Genomic DNA, 20,944 nt, shown 5'->3' with positions numbered 1-20,944 from the left:
TTAGCAGAAGGTGGAGGGGAGCACAAGGGAGATGAGATCTAGGGGAATGCTAGGCATGCATATGGACGTTAGCTACATATATTATCTCTGCTTCCTGAAGTAACCTTTGGCTGCAGCTATGTAAACATAAATGGACACAAAAAGTTTTGCATCCCTATTAAATGTGCATAGAGAATATAAAAAGCAGTGTCATCAGACGCCAAAGGATAAATGGAATTCTTGTAATTAATATTAATGGTGTTGTTTAATAAAAGGCACTGAGTTTGATCATAAATTATGATTGTCCTTAGTGATCATTAAATTGCAACGTCCATATAATTCAGTGTAATTACTGTATTTTGTCATGCTTTAAAGTTAATAGGTGTTTCATTTTTATCTTTATTGTAGGAAGCAGCATGGCAGCTCACATAAATAATTGCAAATATCCAGTTAGGTGCCTTATAACCTGTATCGGGACATTTCTTTAACCATAAAATATTCAAACCTGCATTTTGAGATATCATAAAAAAAATCAAAAGAAACTCTTTTACCTGCTGGCCTGGTGAGAAGTGGCTGATTGTGCCCCAAGATTGCCCTCTAGTGTTTGGTAATTCTGAGGGGTTTTGGTCTCCTGCTTGATTTCCCCTATGATGAATGATAATGGTGTTAGGTACCTTATCAATTATGTGTTAGATCATCATGATTATTATACAGTGGCAGCAAGTAACAGTCAGATGTAGATTTTTGCCATGTTGGTATTTGCAATCTCTAAAAGGAGCACTATCATGGCCCTTTAAAGTACAACTTAGCAATTATAAAATTAACTTTTAGAATGATGCAACCCTTACGATTCTGAGACACTTTGCAACTGCTCTTCCTTTTATATTTTTGTGGTGTTCGGATAATCTGCTTTTTATTCTGTCTTTCTCTCTGGTTACTGAACCAGAAAGCATATTGATTCCAAGGCTACGTATTCACTTTTATTCTTATTCTTATCTTATTTTTCATTTCATATAATATGAACATGTCCTTATGGTCTAGACTAGACCAAAAGACCAATAGCCTTATGTTACAATTAATGTTACTTCAATAATCATGGGACCCCATACTACTAAATTTGCACGGCTCTCTACTGTAGGGGGCCCCAGTTATTATTATTATTATAATTTATTTATAAAGCGCCAACATATTCCGCAGCGCTGTACAATAAGTGGGTTTCATACACTGGACATACAGAGTAACATATAAAGCAATCAATAACCGATACAAGAGGTGAAGAGGGCCCTGCCCAAAAGAGCTTACAATCTACAGTTATTGGTCCACTGCTTACCTGAGCCCCCAGGGAGCAGTGGCCAACAAGTAGAAAGGGGCCCCAATGGAAAAAAATGCCCCGCACAAGAATGGATCCATCTATACATGCCCCATTAAGCCAAAACCCCACCCACGATACACCCAAACCACACAGATCCCACAAGCCCCACCCCTTTGTGACTGCTGCTCATGCAAAATAACAGTAGTGATTGCATGTAATCCTAAAAACCTGCTGTCGAGGACACATTTAGGGAAGCAGAAACCCAACAGTTTCCTGCATGAGGAAATACACCTGTCTGCAGGTCACCAGGAGGCTACAAAATACAGCCATAAGCTAAGCTTAAGCTGGCCATACACACACAAATATTGTCATATGAAACCTCGTTTCATAAGATATTCGTTGTGTGTATGGTGGGTCAACAAGATTGATGAAGACGAAAATTGTTTTGTGTTTGGCCACCTTTAGGCTGAAGTCTGTAATGAAGCAGAGCAGCAAATTTATTTACACTGTCCCATTAAATGCTTAGCAAAAATCATGTTACATTTGAGCTACGCCAAGAAACACCGGTTCTGACCAACAGTACTTATTACAGCTTTCTGCATGATTTATCTTTACAAAAGCTCCTTGCCCCTGGAATCTACAGTCACTCTCATTCCCTGTGCACCCTCACCATTTCAGCAGATGGGGAGTATATTTATCTTTGTTTCCATCCTGAAGTAGAGTCAATGGATTACAGCTGATATAATGCAGGTAATCCTCAGTATGTTTCTGCCAGACAGAGAGAGACACACAGTCTGTTAGACAAGTGGAGCAAAGCATGATCATGAAAATCGGTTTTATAATAAATACAATACACAAGAGCCATACATAACCTGTTAATTATATCCTTATAAACAGGTAATTAGTGATGCAATTGGTTAGAATCAGTGCTTAGTTATGTAATTTGTGTCACATGACTAACTGAAGCTTGTGTATTCTAATAAATAATACCCCCTTTTATAAAATAGAGGGTATTAGACATTACTTTCAGCTGTGTGCCTTTATTTGGTCATAAAACTCCTTAGTGCTTTATGATATCCTTATACTTTAAAATAGGGGGTAAAGTATATTTAATTTCAACCATTATATTGTAATCAGATCATACTTTGGGCCCTGTTGGTGTGGAATAGTATCATTCATGCCTCTTATTGTGTACAGGAAGAAATTATAAATAGGAAAATGCCAGGAAAACCTTCCACATTAGTAATATTCCCCCCCCCCTTATTCTATGCACCTATCACCTGTACCTATGTACCTGTAACAACATAAAGACTGTATGGAAGATTTATTAATGTGCAAAAAACATTTTTACCAGTAAAAAAAACAAAAAAATTTTTTTTTCAGGTATTAGCAGTACATTATCCAAAATGCCCAGGACTGAGGTTTTCTGGATAAGTGGTTTTTCTGTAGTTTGGATCTCCATTCCTAAAGTCTGCTAAGAAATCATTTAAACTTTAATAAAATCCAACTGGATTGTTTCATCTTAATAAGGATTAATTATATATTAGTTGGGAACAAGTACTAGGCATTATTTTATTATTACAGAGAAAAAGGAAATCATTTTTTAGAAATGTAATTATTTCATTAAATTGGAGTCTATGGGAAATGGCGTTCCCATAATTTAGAGCTTCCTGATAACAGATCCCATACCTGTAGTAGTAGTATTAGTGTCCATATATTTCCACAAAACAACAACAAAAAAAAACTACTGTTTGATGAGGGCTAGTTTTCCATAGGCATTTATTGAGTATCATATAAGTATTTATCAAGCACAGTAAGAAATGTTTTCACATTAATAATGACTTAATCAAGCAACAGAATATGAACTTGGAACAATTTTGGCCATTGATTGTAATGGTTTTTGCCACCAGCTGTCAATATGTGAGTCATTAGGTGGCAGTGCCCTCCCCCTACTAGCCATATGGGTTGAAGGCACTTCTTCTGACTGACAATTATGTGTTGGGTAGAACAGTCCATTAGAGTACAGTGACTAAAACTGGCCCCTCACTCATAGTGAGAACCATCTAAAAAAAAAAGAACTATTGCAGTAATTAAGTACCAATACATATTTGTTTAATTAGCTGAATGTCTCCTGGAATCTATTTTCTGTCTTACCCTCAGTCCGACCTCTGTTCTTTGAATTGCAGTCTCCAAATCCTGAATATCCACACCCTCTCCATCCTCCCCGAGGCCAGTGTTAGTCAGTTTCCTTTTCAAGTGTTCCAAATCATCTTGAACCTAAAGGCACACAAAGTCATACCATATTATGCAAATATCCTATGTCCTGTTTCTGATATTACAAAGCTAAACAGATGCCAATTCATAGAAACAACATTAAATTAATATCTGCTTTAACAGTGAATAATCTTTAAAAGGGTGGTTCACCTTTAAGTTAACTTTTATTATGTTATAGAAAGGCCAATTCTAAGCAACCTTTCAGTTGGTCTTCATTCTTTGTTTTTTTTTTTTTTTTTTAATTATTTGCCTTCTTCTTTTAATTCCATGCAGTTTTACATGGGGGTCGCTGATCCCTAAACCAAAAAACTATTGCTCTGTGAGGCTACAGTTTAATTGTTATTGTTACTTTATAACAGTGCTCCTGTTAAGAGAAATTTGTACCAGACGGGGTGTATGCAAGCTAGCAATCCTTATTCTTTTTTAGTCTTTGCGCACGCACAGTAGAGTGAAAGACAACTTTAACAAAATTCCGTCTTTTTCACTCAACTGCGCATGCGCTGGCCCAAGATCCTAAAGAAAAAAGACAGAAGGAAGAGAAACGCTCCCTTGAATATACCCCGGGAGAACACCAGCCAAGGGTTTCAGGTAAGTAATTACAGTTGCTGGGGGGTGCCTACCATTTGCTACCCCCCAGTGATTTAGCCTTTCCGTCTCCTTTAATATTTATTTCCTGCTGTAACTATTCTACAGCAGGAAGGCTGATGGATCATAAAAGGATTGGTGAACCCAAAGAGTCTGAAAATTACCAGCCTAATCAGTTATCATTGTACATTATGTTGAAAAAAGACATATGTCCAATAGGTTCAACCATTTATGTCTATATGAAACCTGCCTAACTGCTAGGAGAAGATTATTATATGATCCCTTACAGTATATATAGTTAGCATATCCCCTTTTCAGCGCCTCTTCTTCAGTGTAAACATCCCAAACCTGGCCAGTTTGCCTTTTAAACTGAGACTTTCCATACCTATTACCAGCTTAGTTGCCCTTCTCTGTACCCTCTCTAACACAATAATATCCCATTTGAGCACAAGAGACCAAAACTGCACTGCATATTCTAGATGAGTTTGTACCAGTGCTTTGTAAATGGGAAGACTGACGCTCTCTTCCTGTGATTACAGCGCAACTTACCCCATACAGCATAAGTCACTGCATTCCCAACTGCTGCACTACACTGTATAACCTGCCACTACTTTCTTTAATTAGTTATGGCCTGAAAAATTACAATTGGCTAGGGTCCATTAATATGTTTTACCAACAAACTGCGACTTAGTGAAAGTTTCTCTTAATTCTTGTTCCTTGTAAATAAAAGGTTGGTCATATATGGCCATATACTGGTGTTTAGCCTCCTAGATAATGGGGAAGTTCAACTTGAAAATCTTTTAAATATGAGGCTCTTTCACCAGATGGTCTTCATGGGATAATAAACCAACTAGAATGAGAGACTTTATAAGACACAATAAGATGATACCTTTGGCAGATATTCAAAAAAAAATGGGGAACACACCCAAGAGATATATGGAATTATAATCAAATTCACCATTTTATACAAGCCAACAAGAACCATAAATGGAATAGACCTTTGACCCCGTGGGAACAAATCATAATAGAAACAAAAATGATTAATAAGCCACTTTCAAAGACCTACAGGTACTTATTAAATGCCATGCCCTTACCAACTAGATCATTCTGCAAAGCGTGGGAAAAAGAACTCGACACGAATATATCTGAAGATGCATGGGATAGAATCCTAAGCACCATACATAAAGCATCCAGAGCATCCAGAACGAACGAGGCAATTTATAAGCACCACACACCAGTAAAATTAAATAAAATGTACCCCAATACCTCTGACATATGCTGGAGATGCAATACACACAGAGGAAATCATACACACATCTGGCTAACTTGTCCAAAAATACAATATTACTGGACAGAAGTACTGAAAACAATAAATGCAATTACTAAATTTAATATAGATATTGATGACCCCGCACTAATCCTACTCAACATCCATTCACGCAAGAATGTCTCTATCTCAGATCCACTAACTTTACATTTATTACAATCTGCGAAATCTCTCATACCCAGAAAATGGAAATCCGCTGATCCCCCCCTCTTTGCAGAATGGCTAGCTAATACAGAAGAAATTAGACAGATGGAGGAAATAACCTTCATGATTCACAATAAAAGCACATACTACAGGAAAATATGGACTCCCTGGATAGACTATTTAAGATCATTATGAAAAAATTACCACAAATCAGCCATATAGAAGTAGCATTTTACAACCACTGTATATATGGTTTAGTTAAGGAATATTTACCTGGAAAATATAGAAATAACTTGACGACAGCTTGCCTGATACTGTATATGTAAAGAAATGTAAAATCAACATGTGCAATGTTCCCCTCCCTACCCTCCCCCCTTTTACCTTCTGTATCCCTTCCCCATACTTGAAAATGCAAAAATAAAGAATTCTAAAAAAAAAAAAAAAAAAATCTTTTAAATTTTTAAATATAGAATAGATGGGCCTAATGTAAGCAAAAAATGCTCTTCATTTTTATTTTTTAAGGGTTAGAAAATTATTGGCCTTCCCATGCTGTCTCTTTTCATTCAGTCACTAAAAATACTATCTGGCTGTTATCAATTTATAAACACATGTTGTGACACCAATTTGGACCAATAAGTACTAAACATACATTAAATGCTGGGAATCCATAGCCCTGTAGGGCTCAGAGCAAAGTAAGTGTACTTTAAGCAGCTAAATATCTGCCCCACACAGCAGGGAGGTGTTGACTTTGCTCACGGGCCCCAGAGGAGCCTAAAATGTAAACCACAAAGGGAAAAGAAAAGAAAATGAAAATTACAGGGCTTATTTAGTAAAAACATTCATAATACTTGGCACAAAAATGCTGTATACAAAGTTTTTGTTCCTAATTTTTGCAAGGTGCCCATGGTGCCAGTGACCAGATTACAGTTAGCAAATTGCTCCTGCAAATTTTTTTTTTTGCACTTGGGAAATTACTCACAAATGGGGCACACAAATGCCTGCCGGGTGCATATTATCATAGGTGTATCGTATGCACAATTTTCTGGTGCCATTTTTTCCCACCACAACATATTAGAGCAACATTTTTACTGCCTGTGAGGGACTATAACTATATGAGATAATGCTAAATGGGGAGATGAGGGAACCCATGAGTGATTGTATATCCTCATATATGACCTCCTTCCTATTCTGTCTCATACCATCTCTGTAAATGTATATATATTTATTGTATTTATTATAACACTTGTCCTCCCTGTGTGTATATTGTAAGATTGTACAGTGCTGCGTATCCTTGTAGTGCTTTATAAATACAGTTATTCATACATACATACATACATACATACATACATACATCCTTAGGTGCAAGAGTTAGAAGGAATAGCATTGGGGTAACACTGTGGGTGAGGCAGTAAGCTGCTGTAGTAACACTACTAATGTGCTTAAGGTGCAGCAGGAAACATTGCCCAACACTGTATTATACTATGAGGCTATTTACAGAGCATGCGCAGAGTGATCTTATCATTAATGAAAGTATCCCACAGCAATGCCAAACGTCAATAGCACACATTTATCTACGTCCTTGTCTTAAATAAAGATTCCGGGGGAATAAGCCTACGGTCCCTTACCTGCACCAGGAGGCGGCCCACAGGGTCAGGACCCCGGGATGTTCCAGCCATGCTTTCTTTCCCAAGAAGTCAGAGCCAACTTGGGTTACCATGACAACGAGACGCGCTCCGCTCTATACCAATGAAAAAAGAAGGCAGGAAGGAACTAGGCTCCTCCTCGTTCTGAGATGACTGGCGGAAGTAAAACAGTTGTGTGGTGGAAGTCGGAAGGCAGCCGCTGGGAAGTGGGGCAAAGTGAAGGGCGGAAGCTGTGGGGGAGCAGAGATGGCTTCCCTTCCCTGTGTGCTGCTGACGAGCTGCGCTCCTGGATTCAGCGAGGAAGAGCTGGTGGCACGTAAGCGCTGGGATAAAGGGAACTGTGTGCATGGAATGAATGGAAGGGGTTTAGCGGGGAAGAAGGCACCATAGGGCTAGGGCACTGGGTAGGAACGGGCATCAGTATCATATGATATTTGTTTGTGGGAGCACTACCCTAGTACCAGTCCCTATCCCTGGCTTTATGTGGGACTACTAGCAGATAAACATACAGCTAATAATATGCCCACATACACTGCATGAGTGTGTGGCCTTAGCTATTGCAAACAGGTGCACTGGTGCCTTGCTATAAGCAGGAATCGCCATCAGGCTGCCCAGGTGCGAACTCCCAGCATCCAGCAACCCACAGCAACGTAAGGGACATTGCTTGCCCATCTTTCTGCCATGTAAAGGGCCGGGGCCATCTTTTAGCTTATATTAGTATTACAGAGGCCCAGAAATAAACTGTTCCTTTGTTACAGAGGGAGATGTGTGAGGTCTCTGCACAACTCTAGTGCATGTAACAAGCCCCATTGCACTGGCCCTTGCCCATGTTCCCAGTATTATGGAAGAGGAGCTTTTACTAATCTGTCAGTCAGATCATTGTTCTTATATGTTACATTATTAGGTCTCAAGGTTTGCAGGGAATACACTAGATCATGCTGGTTATGGTAACTAAGTCAAATTAAATATTATTATTATTAACATTTATTTATAAAGCGCCAACATATTCCGCAGCGCTGTACAATAAGTGGGTTTCATACATTGGACATACAGAGTAACATATAAAGCAATCAATAACCAATACAAGAGGTGAAGAGAGCCCTGCCCAAAAGAGCTTACAATCTACAAGGAGAAAAGGTTGAGACACAAGGTGTGGGAATGGGCATGACAGAGTTGTGAGAGGTGGGGCACAGGGTATTGCTAAACTAGATTAGGGTAAGCTTCTCTGATTAAATGTGTTTTTAGAGATCTCTTGAAGGCAGAGAGATTGGGAGAAAGTCTGACAGTTTGTGGGAGCGAATTCCAGAGAAGGGGGGCAGCTCTTGCAAAGTCTTGAATGCGAGCGTGTGAGGAGGGAATGAGAGAGGAGTTGAGGAGCAGGTATGTAGGAGCGTAACAAGCGGGTTGGATGGTACCTAGAGATGAGTTAGAAAGACATTAGCCTTAGAGTGAAGGACACATATAATAATAAAAAGGGGGATATAGAGAAAACCAAAACAGAGAGTACTTAATCAAGTTTCTACATACTTTAGAAATAGTGATGCCATAGAACTGATCATTACTTGCAGGAAATGACGCTGCTCATGGGAGAGTGCCTGAAAAGCTGACATTCAGTCGGCATAGTGTACACCTACCTTCCCAGGCTTTCAAAGCCTTTAAAGCTTTAGAATACAACCCTGATGTTGTTGGACTACAGTTCCCAGCATCATTTAATCTTAATAATATGTTGCATTATTTTAGAATTTGTACTTAAAGTCCAGTGCAGCAGTTTTTAGTTTCCCTTTAAAGTGGCGGTAACCATAATACTGTGAATACACACTGGGGGTCATTTATAAAAGCTGGGCAAATTTGCCTGTGGGCAGTAACCATGCAACAATTTGATTTCTTGGCATGGGTTACTGTCCATGGGCAAATTTGCCCAGTGTTGATAAACGACACCCACTGTGCCTTAGGGGGCACTTAAGCATAGGCTCATAGGACCTGAATGTATCAGGAAAAATATGCACCAACATGTTCTGGACGGATACAGGTATGCTGTGTTCTATGTATGGAGCTGTCTGTTGCAGTGGAAAAAAATTCACACCAAGTTCCATTTTTATGATTGATTCTGTTCAATAGCCATTAAAGGAGAGGGAAAGGTAAAAATGAAGTAAGCTTTATCAGAAATGTCTCTGTAAATACAGCCATAAGCACTCACAGAAATGCTGCACTGAGTTCTCTGTCAAAAGAAACACATTGTTCCATGTCTCCTTTTTTGTAAACATGTTCTTAGGGTGTCTGACTTCCTCTCTCAGAAAAATCCTTAATTCCCTGGGCCAGAGTCTGCGCAGTTCTCTCCTCTCTCCCCTCTTCTGCGCCCCCTCCCACAAGAATGCTAAGAAATCCCTCCCTTAGGAATGTGTGATCTGAGCTAGACTGCAAAGACTGCTAGAGTGCAAACAGGAAGCTATTTAAAATGGCAGCTGCTATCTTAAGCAAATGGAGAGAGTTTCTAGGGCTCCTTACTCAGGTATGGCAATGCTTTCTGCAGAATAAATATAGTGTTCTTGGTGGCACTTATGTGGCAAATCTATTGGCAGTAAAATGCCAAAATGACTTTCCTTCTCCTTTAAGAGTGCAACTGGACATAAGTGGGCAGATTTGCTCATTGGGCAAGGGCATTAAACATATGAATCTTTGCTGATGTAAACCATAGATTTTGTAGGTCACATTTGTAGAAATGCTCAGATTTCTGTGCATACACAGAGTAATGAATGAAACTTCAGCTGGCTCCTCCCTCAGCTGGTTCTGAAGTCATTACAACCAAGATCACTGTACATAGGGGAGGCAGGCTGAGCTAGTTTTTAAAGGAATACTGTCATGGGAAAACATGTTGTTTTTTTTTTTTAAAAAAAAACAAACCACATCAGTTAATAGAGCTTCTCCAGCAGAATCTTGCATTATTTTTAATTTTGAAATTTCACATGGGGCTAGCCATATTATTAATTTCCCAGGGTGCTATGTGAGCTGCGCTGTTGGTGTAATATCACCCCCTTCCCAGCAGCCGATCGGCAGAACAATGGGAAGGGAGCAAGATAGGTAGGTATCAGAATATCACTCAATAGTAAGAAATCCAAGTCCAGCTTGGGACTCCTCCAGTTACATGGGAGAAGGAGAAAGCAGTTCTAATGTGTAGTGCTGGCTCCTTCTGAAAGCTCTGACTCGGACACAATGCACTGAGATGGCGCCTACACACCAATATTACAGCTAAAAAATACATGTGTTGGTTCAAGAATAAAATAAATGGTAGAGTGAATTATTTGCTATATAAACAGTGTAATTTAGAAATAAAAAGTACCCCAAAAAATTATGACAGAATCCCTTTAAGGATTTTTCAGTGCTGTGTTAGCTTCTGTCTGTCAGTGACTAAAGCTTTACGTATTAGCAGCAGCAGGTCCAGAACCACGCTTGTCCATTTTGAACATTTCATGATAAATTCATTAAAATGGTCAGTGGTTTCAGTAGTTCAGGAATGGGGCCTTTTATTTAGAATGCTCAGGACCTAAACTTTAAATCTATTAGGATTGTTTTGCTTCTAATAAGGATTAATTATATCTTAGTTGGGATCAAGTACAAGGTACTGTTTTATTATTACAGAGAAAAGGGAATCATTTATCCATTAAATTAACCCAATAGGATTGTGTTGTCCCAATAAGGGGTAATTATATCTTAGTTGGGATCAAGTACAAGGTACTGTTTTATTATTACAGAGAAAAAGGAAATCATTTTTAAAATTTGAATTATGTGATTATGGGAGATGGCCTTCCTCTATTTTGGGGCTTTCTGGATAACGGATCACTTACCTGTAATATTAAATATAACTGCAATTGAAAGCATCATCTATCTGTCCCTTACTCTACAGTACCCTGGTGGTTCTGACTTTTAAAACAATATAGCAAAAAAACAGCTGTCAAGGAGAGTTGACTTCTGCTACATTGTTTCAAGATTTTGAACTAGTGGTGCAGAAAGAGTAAAATACTTATTTCAATTGCATTTAAATTAATAATTTGAAGCCATTGAATACGGGTAATGAGTGTATACTGGACAGAAACATGCATTGAAGGGACTGCCAGGGTGATGAAGTCTAAAATGGCAATTTATTCATACAAGCACGGGAGGCTGTGGGATTTAAAGGGTCTCTAATATCATGAAAGAGTGTGTTTAATGTGCCGCCCAGTGCTTATTTCTTACCCTCCCTGGGTTCCTCACACAAGCAGTAATTGGGAGGCACATGTTCAAAGCACATTCCTGGGATAACATTTGTTTTGGAGGAGCAGCCTGTCTGAAAGGGCAACTTTGTGTTTTATGACTGTCTGAGGGGAATGTAGAGTTCTTTAGTTTGAAAGTGTTAGGAGAAACCTCATAGAAGAACCTGTGTTAAGTGCGGGTGCAATGGAACGGAGACCTTAAGGCAAGAATGCCTGTGTGTGCAACTGCAGATCTGCCCCCTGCGTCTCCACGCGGAGTAATGGTTCCTGTGTATGAGTTTGGTTTTTTGTAAGTGTGTGGATAAAGGAAAATAAATTCATTATAAAGTTATTTAATAGTAGCTTTTGTCTTTCCCTTTTGTAACAATAACCTGTAAAACACATTGCAAAGCAAAACCTTTATGGTTTGATAAGTGTTAGTGTTGAGGTTGGTAAGTAAAAAACAAGCTTTTAAAGCATTCAAGTTAGCTGGGACAGCAGAAACCTTTATTAGGTACAAGGAAGCAAATAAAGCTGTCAGGCAAGCTAAAATAGAGATGGAAAGGGGTACTGCAGCTAGGAGTTAAAGGAATCCAAAATTATTTTTTAATTATGTGAATAGTAAAAAAAAATGAAGCAAGAAGGAGTGGGACCCTTATCACAGGGGGGTCAGAAATTCTGATCTGTTTTCTGATAATTTTTCATCTGTCTACACAACTGAGGAGCCAGAGACAAAAATGAAGTTTAAACAATTTATAAATCTGGTATATTTATTGTATATCGTGATGTTTCTGAACATTCGTGAAGCCTGTGGCTTTTAGCTGGTTTAGTGAAGCAGATAGGAAGAATAAACACCAGAATGAAGCATTATGTATATTTGGTGAGACCTTTACATTGTAGCTTTTCCAGTCATTTACCAAGAGAGGCCCCCCTACACACATTATGTAATAGGGATGCCCTATATCTGCTTCAGCCATATGAGCTGGGTATTGAATAGAAAGGGACAAATGCTTCCTACAGTCGTTTCTGTGCTTGGATATTATGGGATACTGAAAACATAAAAGAATATAGTAAAACAGTAGGTGATACATGGGGAATAATATTAATATGGTTACAAGTGTGTCCTTTGTAGCGAGTGAGTTCCCCATTGCAGACATCTGCCCTTGTTTATCTAGGGAAGACTACTACTACTACTACTTTTGTGTGTGATTTTTTTGTTCTGGGAGCTCTGCAGATAGTCAGGTTGATAGGGTCCAATTTACCCTAGTAACTAGGCAGTGGTTTGAATGAAAGACTAGAAGATGAGTTTTGGACCAGAAGTAGCATTTCTGGCTGCTGTGGGTCAGTGACCATTCAGTGGTCATTCTGTTTTTATTGTAGCCTTTACCTGTCAAGGTGAGAGCACAGCTATAGGTATGAGAGATGGTGGGAATTACATTTACGACTGCCCTTGATTCATACACACACTCACCCCGTGTTCCTATTGGGACAATAAGCAGTGATTCATTTCCTACAGCCTGGGATGACATCACTGCTGGCAGGGACGGTGATTAGGAAATGTGTAACCTCGTCTGACTATATATGGTATGGGGCAGGGCGCCTGTACTCACAAGCAATGGCTCCAAACAGCGCCCATCCTGTCCCATTAATTAACATGCAGTTCTTCTAAAGGTAGTGCATCTATAGAAATGCTTTATATAAAGGGAAAGTACTACCTATTTTTGAACAGTTTACCCAACTAATTACAAGTACAGGTCTGCCATGTCTGTGAAATCCTAGGGTCAGAAGTTATTGTAGTTGATTGAATGTAGGGATTTCTGGCTGTAAGCTTCTAGGCATGCATTAATGTGATACACAATCTCTAGAAAAGTGCAGCATAACTTGTTGGAGGTACATAAGTATAGGGTGTTGATGATCAGCAATATGGCAGCTCTGCCTTACATTAAAGTGATACTGACACGAAAAATGACTTTAAATATGAATCTACACACAAACCTACCTATAGGTCATGTTGACCATTCTTTGCTGATAGGGCTGCTTTTGTAAGTAATTGTTACTTGAAGTCCCTAAACCTGACTGGTTTGCCAACCTGACTGTCCCTTCTCAGCCTGTCAGTTATAGCTTCTCACAAATATGGCAGCCCCCTCATAGAGGAACATGTGGGATCAGACAGGTAATGTAAAAACATTGGGCAAATATCTTTATGGCAAACTTATTAGCAGCATGCAACAACAATGTTATGATAGATGTAAAAAAAAGGTTTAATTTCTGGTGTCAGTATCTCTTTAATAAATACAGTGGTGTTGTGAGGCCAAAGAGCTACAATGCTCAAATCATAATATAAGAACATCAGGTGTGACATATGAGAGTGTTTTAGAGTTATTATATAATGAAAATGACTTAGTTTGGAGATTATTAATGTATCCCCAACTGCATATTATAAGGATATTAGAAGTTATTGAGAAGATCTATGACTATATAAAAGCCAGAGGACTGCAACCTTTGGTTTGTATACAGGTCCAGTAAGCTCTAGACCCTCATATAGGTGCATGCTTGGTGAGTATGTAATGTATGTGCTCCGGCTCATTGTCACACCATTGTCACCAAACATCATTTGGGTTTGTTTTCTACAGAAATTATTGGAAAAGATGAGTGTCCGGCCAACACACAAGGAGTGAAGCAGTACCCATGGAGGATAGATAACAAGTACTACTGTGCTGATGTGAATATCTGTGTGGTGCCCAGCACAACCTGTGTCACTGCACAGATAGCAGAGACTGTTCAGGCTTTCATTGTCTACTTTGACAGCAAAACGGTAAGTGTAATTGGAAACATTTTGCTAATCTGTGGCTGCTCTTCTCACGTTCAGTGAACTGGGCTTCCTTATCACAGTGAACACATACAGTGAATCCATTTTCTCGGCAAGCTCCCCATACAAGTGGATTTTGCCAAAGTTGACCATCAAGGCGCAGTGGACCAAATCAAGCTGAGCTGATCACAATCTGGGGCCTACCCAGCTTTAAGACCAATGGTCCTATGCTGTTGTCGCCTGATGGGATTTTCTAACTAGTATCGGCCAGCTGTCAGTCAGGCAAGCTGTCATTTTGGCCTTGTCTTAGTTGTGACCAAATGAGTGGCCAGTTTTAATCTCTTGGTAGCTTTATATTTTCCTTTTTTCAGTATAAAAACTTTGTATCAGTCAGGGACTTTACAGGGTGGGGCATATGAGACATAACTGTTCAGCTAGTTTGCATTTGAATCTGACCTGCGTGCTCACAAACTAACTGAACAGTTATGTCCCATGTGGCTCGCCCCAAAGTCACTGACTAACTAAGAGGTTAGAGAGCTGAAAGCAGGAAGTAGTGTTCTGGCTATTATGTTAGACATCTGCTCACTCCAGCCTTTATAGATTACATTTTTTGCCTAATTTACCATATTAGAAATATTTTTTTTTGCACAGTCTGTCTATTTTATCCAGTTTCATTTTTGCACAAAACTGTTCCCTTAAGAGCATTCAGAGATCATTGCATCATACTAGATGCAGTCCATGCTCTTGCTTGAATTACCCCTGCCAGTGTTTTACATATCCGCTCAGCTCAACAGAAAGAATGGAACTCCTATTGGCTAACCATATAGGAGAGCCAAACGCTTACCCAGATAGCAGTTGGTTCCTGGGCACTCTGCAGATTTGTATTTGGTTTATACAGTCAGGATTTGGAAGGGCCCGTAGCTATAAATGTAGATTTAAGGGGCAAGAACTTCCTAAACAAATAACTTTGCATTAAATTGAAATGGATTGCACAACGAGCAGAGACCGAATGCGTGTGTTTTCTATGAAACCAGAGGGGCAGTAAATCTGCTTGTGATTCAGTTTGCTGGAAAAGATTCAGGTTACTGGAAAGCTCAGATGATTAAGTGCTGATTTATAAAGGTTGGATACATTATTTGGATATCCAGTATAGCATCGCTTCAAATCTGTATTTTATTATACCGTGTCCTGTTCTGATTAACATGATGGGCAGTGCTGATTTGGGGAATAGTTTTTTGCTCTAAGATGTGTTTTTTACGTCTTTGTCTATTAAAGAATAAAAGCCTGAGAAACAGTACAAAGTACAATATAAGGGCTTAACGTATTGTGTGTTTAGATTGTTCCTGCTTTGCACTAATACATATGTTTGGAACTGCTGCGGAGCTACCATATTGCTTGCCTTCCTGTTGTATTATCCATACAGTACTGTACATTCAATTGTGAACCGTACATATATTTTTGTGCCCCTGTCTTTAATTAGAATGCTTTTACCAAGACAAATACAAATATGCAGTGTAGGAAATATTCCCTATCCACTGTAAGTTATGCCTCTGTAATTGACAGCAAGTGATCATGAATGTAGGATAAACCCTTTTTATAAAGAAGATAATATGTCATGTACTGTCTATTGCTAACAACCATGTTTTACCTACGAATGCTGCACAGACTAACATACCAATCTTTATTAGAAACTGGGTCTAGAGAAGGTGTCTGCATGGCTCCCACTGTTGGAAGACTGGGTGCTGGACGTGATGATCCTGGTGTGCGACCGTGTGTCAGAAGCTGGTAAGTATTCTGCATTTGATCTCTTTTTCATTTTCTATTGAAAAGGAAATGTTTAAAAAGCTTAAATTCTATGTATTTGCACTTAAAGTGGTTGTCTTATATGATGTAGGCAGTTATATTCTGAAACCATTTGCAATTGTTTTTCATTTTTTATCATTCGTGTTTTCAGTAATTTTAGTTTTTTGTTTTAGCAGCTCTCTATTGGCCATATATGGACATGGAGGGAATTTTATGGCCCATTCTTCCCTATAGGTTCCATAGAGTGCTGTGCATGCTTATACTGAGCAATACATTGGTGCAGCTGAGTATATGGGGGCTCTTTCTTTGGCAGGAGTGAATCGCCAGACAGCGCAGGAGTGGTGCATCAAGCACGGCTTTGAGTTGGTGGAGCTGAATCCTGATGAACTGCCAGATGAAGATGGTAAAGTAACATTTGTACTGTTCTCTTTAGCCACATGGAGGGAACATTTCATGATGTCTAATTATACTTTTCCTCTTGCACAGATGATTTCCCAGAATCAACTGGTGTTACCCGCATTGTCCAGGCCTTGAATGCCAACGTGTGGTCTAATGTGGAAATGAAGTGTGGTGAGTGACTGAAACACAGCAGAAGAAAGGGATGCGATGTATTTTGCATACGATTAGGTGGTACAAGCACGCATGCTGTAATGTAAAGCAGAACTGCATATAACAACATTTGCTGAATTTTATATCTGTGTAGCCATTTCAAAGAATCAACCACGTCATTACTTCATTTACAGTAGCGTAATGTGGCGTTTCAGGAAAGTTGTGCTACTGTGCATCACTGGCTAATCATATGTTTATTGTTACTTAATGGCAGTTCACTATATGAATTAAAATGGGGATTATCTCAGCTCAGGGACAGTCAGACCCCTGGAGAACCTACCTACCATGTAGGATTGTGCTTAATACTGTACAACAGACTTTGTCAAGGCCTCCAGAAGCTGATCGCAAAGCGGTAAGGAGATCCGGCTATGCCTCCCCGAGTCAGTGCAGTTACCACCGTTCCTTCTCTCATATTGGTATGCACTGAAGCAGGAATGCAGGATGGTCATTGCTCCTCTTTTTGTGCTAATGATTTTAGCAGTTGCACAAGATACCTTGAAAACATAAAGGAATGTGACAAATCAGATTGCACTACCATCCATGGTAAAGGTTTGCTGTGTTACAAGCTGGGCTCTAAAGATTTCCCGTTCTCTCTCTAGTATCAACTCTTTGCTTGCATTTCAGACGTGCAGTGATCTTGCTGACACACTGAGTGGTAACTGAGTATCCGTGTTATTCCAGAACAAGCTTTCGGGATCTTCAGCTCATTGGCTGCTGTGAATCACCCCCCAGAGACCAGCGGCGAGCTGCAGGGTGATGTGAGTGGTATCCTGTGTCTGTCTGTCTGTCAGATCACCATAGAGGACTTGCACAAAACTGACATGCATTAGCTCTTTGACCCGCACTTTTCAGTCCGTCCCATCTCTTCTTCCTGGGCCATTATTCTTATTTTATTTATATTTGTGTCCGAACTCACCTCAACACCCACCCACTTGGATACGGCAATGACTAAAGCACACAAAGGAAGAAACACAGCCTTATATTGCGCAGGCAGATGAGAATGAGGCCATCATAGAAAGGAAAGTGAGCATAAACAGAACTCGCTACGTTTGTCCTTCTAAAACAGGGGTCACCAACCCATTTGACCAATGAGCCACATTCAAATGTAAAAAGAGTTTGGGGGCAACACAAGCAAAGGGATGTGATTGGTTATTTGGTAGTCCCTATGGGAACTGGCAGCCTACAGGCGACTCTATTTGTCAGTACACATGTTTTTTATGCAATAAAATCTTGCCTCCAAGCCAGGAATTCAAAAATAAGCATCTGTTTTAAGGCCACTGGGAGCAACATCCAAGGGGTTGGTGAGTAACATGTTGCTCTCGAGCCACTGGTTGGGGATCACAGTTCTATAATATAGTGAAACTGAATTTTATATCCCAGCATTATCTTCTAACACTAAATAGGTGGCTAACTATCGTATACCATTCATAATGCCCACAGCCCCAATTAATGCAGAAGCCACTTAAAATGCAGCTCTTTTTAAAAGCCTTTTAAAGGAGGCACTAAATACACTGGATAGTATGTGAGTTCTAGCCCAGTGACCAAAGTACCCTGAATTATGTTGGATAGAGTTTGTAGGCTCCTACCTTGGAGCTCTGTGACCCTAAAAGCTTGTGCTTCTCTGAGCACCTTTTTAGAGACTTTTAGCAGGTCAGTGACTGACACTAACTGTCAATGGACTTGCTTAACTAGTTAACCCTAGGGTGTGGATTCTTAGTTGAGGCAAAAGACTTTACACAAACTAATTTCCATGCTGCTGTCACCTGGCAATGGCTAACATGAGTGCTATGTTTGATGCACAACCTTAAATGAGAACTAAAGCCTAACTAAAGAAGTAGGGGATGGATATATATATATATATATATATATATATATATATATATATATATATATATATATATATATATATAATATAATATAATGTGTGTAGTGGGCAAATGAGTTTGCTGATGGAATAAAGGCTTTTTTTTAAAAAAAATTATGTATTACACCTATATGGCATGTATTGTGGCACGTGGCCACTTAGGAAATGATGCCCCCAGTGGCTTCTTATCTGCCGATTTACTGCACATGTGCTGCTGTCACTTACTGACATTATGGACGCACAATATACAGAATTTTAATGTCACAATATAAGGCTGATTAGTAAAAACACAGAATTTTATTAATCTCTTTCACCCCTTAAACATTCAGCTACTGGTTAGAATACAAATAAGCTTTTTCCACTACTCACCATTCCTTACCTTCTCTCCCCACTCATAACTGCTACAATACTGCCAGTGCATTGCAGCAAACTTTGACAGGCACATGTACTCATGGGTAGCACTTCCTGCTCCCCCGTCTTACTCTCCACAATATAAATTACAGCATCCTGACCTATAAGTGATCAGTGTAATGAAATATAGTTGCCTTGCTGAGTATCACATCTGCTTTGCATCTGCTCAGAATACCAGATTCAGACTAACACCCAGTTATTCCCAGCAGGCGCCTGCAGCCAGTGAGGGAACTTTGGAGCAGTGCAGAGGAGAGGACTCTGGAAACCCCCGGGATTCGCAAGTTGATACCATAGTTGGTAGGTACACTTGATGCATGGTGCATGCTCAGCATTTTTCTGTAACTACTAGGTCCTCTCTGGAAAAGTGCTGCCCTTCTATAGGCTTACAGCCTGCAGCATCTGTTTGTACAGGGTCAGGTCTGAACTTGGAGTTAGAATAGGCCCTGGCATTCCAAGTGCACATAGGCCCAAAGAGACCCAGTATATACTGTCTGTCTATGGCTTCTTACAGCCCTTCTGGCATTTGCCAGAATCCACAGATTGCCAGTCTGGGCCAGTTTAGGGTAAAAACAGCAGGACTAGGTCACTACATATTTTTCATATGTGTATAGTGTGGATATCATGCTGCATAATAACTTCTGCCCCTCCACTAGATCCAATGCTGGACCTGGACATCAGAGAGCTTGCCAGTCTTACCTCGGGGGAGGGGGACATAGAAAACTTCAGCCGGCTTTTTACCAAATTGCAGGAGATGAAAGGTAACATACTATTAATCTTTCTACTTGCAGTAGAAGGCCGTATATTCAAAGTGACTGTTCCTTGGTTAGTGTAAGAGCCATTTTTCTACACATGGTTTGCATTTAGCAAATAAGATAACTGAGAAAACGACCAATCAGAAGACTTTAAATCCAGGTACAACTCGTACATGATCCGACACACCATGTTAGCTTTACAAAGCTTATGACTGTATGGCAAGGGGGTTGTTAACCTGCTTGTGACGTTCATTTGCTTTTCCTGTAGATAAAGCTGCCACTTTACCTCATGAACAGAGAAAACTGCACGCAGAAAAGGTAATAGCCGTGTGTATTTCATTGGCTCAGTAGATTGGGACGGTGAATGAAGAACAGGGGTTGTGCCTGTTGTGTGCCAGTGTGTTGGGCAAGGTATGCTTACAGGTTCTTTTGCCCCTTTTTTTAGGTTGCCAAAGCTTTCTGGATGGCGATTGGAGGAGACCAGGATGAGATTGAAGGTCTGTCATCTGAGGAAGAGAGCTAAGAGCCATGAGCCCCTGCTGTTTCCAATGAGAGTGGAGCATTAGGACCTGACTTGCTCACGTTTCCATCCTCCCTTCTACCTGCCGTGCTGGTCGGCCTCCATGATGTTTCCACTTAGTAGTTACTTGTCGGTGATTGTTTGCTTGTATATTTATTAGAGGATGACAAATCTAAATAAAATATTTTATATTCATTAAAACTACAGGTTTTGATATTTACAAGAGGCACATGCATTTTAATCCCAAAGAATCACTACGGACGCATACCTCTACAAAACAAGTCTTTTTTGACACTTTGTTGCTTAAAAGGGATGTAAACCCAAAATTATAATGTTGCTTAATAAAAGAAAATGTGATTCTAAGCAAATTTGCAATTGATTGAAAGCAGTGTCTCTCTGTCTGTCTGTCTGTCTTTCTATTTCTTGCACTGGTGGCACTGACACTTGAAACTCTGTAGCAGAAGCCAGATTATTAACTGATCTGGGAAGAAACGTGCAACACTGTCTCCTGCTACATGTTTTTTTTTAATAGAAGTTTTCAATCATTTTAATATAAGGTAATGCTACATTGTTTCAAGAGACAGAGACAGCAGTGCAGAAAGGGATTAACAAATACTGTACAGCTCTCAATAGCGAAATACATACATACTAATACCAAATGGTATTTTCTTTCATTAGGGATGAAT

The 20,944-nt window shown here is 39.6% G+C and overlaps 2 protein-coding genes across 4 annotated transcripts in view; one reads left to right on the top strand and one right to left on the bottom strand.

Annotated features, from left to right (window-relative positions):
* iqch (IQ motif containing H) overlaps positions 1-7,332 on the bottom strand; it is a 52,729-nt gene extending 45,397 nt beyond the window's left edge. For both annotated transcript variants that reach the window (XR_208408.3, XM_002932957.4), the window contains exons 1-4: positions 7,247-7,332; positions 3,446-3,568; positions 1,962-2,059; positions 531-624 (exon numbers count right to left, since the gene is read on the bottom strand). Coding sequence is in view for 1 of the 2 variants with exons in the window: in XM_002932957.4 (XP_002933003.2) it covers positions 531-624; positions 1,962-2,059; positions 3,446-3,568; positions 7,247-7,297 (366 nt within the window). In the remaining variant the exon portion in view is untranslated. The remainder of the gene's footprint in view (positions 1-530; positions 625-1,961; positions 2,060-3,445; positions 3,569-7,246) is intronic.
* Positions 7,333-7,467: 135 nt separating this feature from the next.
* aagab (alpha and gamma adaptin binding protein) lies at positions 7,468-20,643 on the top strand. 2 transcript variants are annotated; one of them, NM_001251837.1, is given in 10 exon segments: positions 7,468-7,580; positions 14,124-14,305; positions 15,988-16,084; positions 16,416-16,505; positions 16,589-16,672; positions 17,393-17,469; positions 19,196-19,283; positions 19,640-19,744; positions 20,007-20,056; positions 20,184-20,643. In NM_001251837.1, coding segments are annotated over 10 exon segments (921 nt in total). In that variant the 5' UTR covers positions 7,468-7,510; the 3' UTR covers positions 20,262-20,643.
* The last annotated feature ends 301 nt before the right edge of the window (positions 20,644-20,944 follow it).

The sequence above is a fragment of the Xenopus tropicalis genome, chromosome 3 (genome assembly GCF_000004195.4).
Source record: "Xenopus tropicalis strain Nigerian chromosome 3, UCB_Xtro_10.0, whole genome shotgun sequence".
In the NCBI taxonomy this organism is placed as follows: Eukaryota; Metazoa; Chordata; class Amphibia; order Anura; family Pipidae; genus Xenopus; species Xenopus tropicalis.
This window is presented reverse-complemented; position numbering and strand designations above follow the sequence as displayed.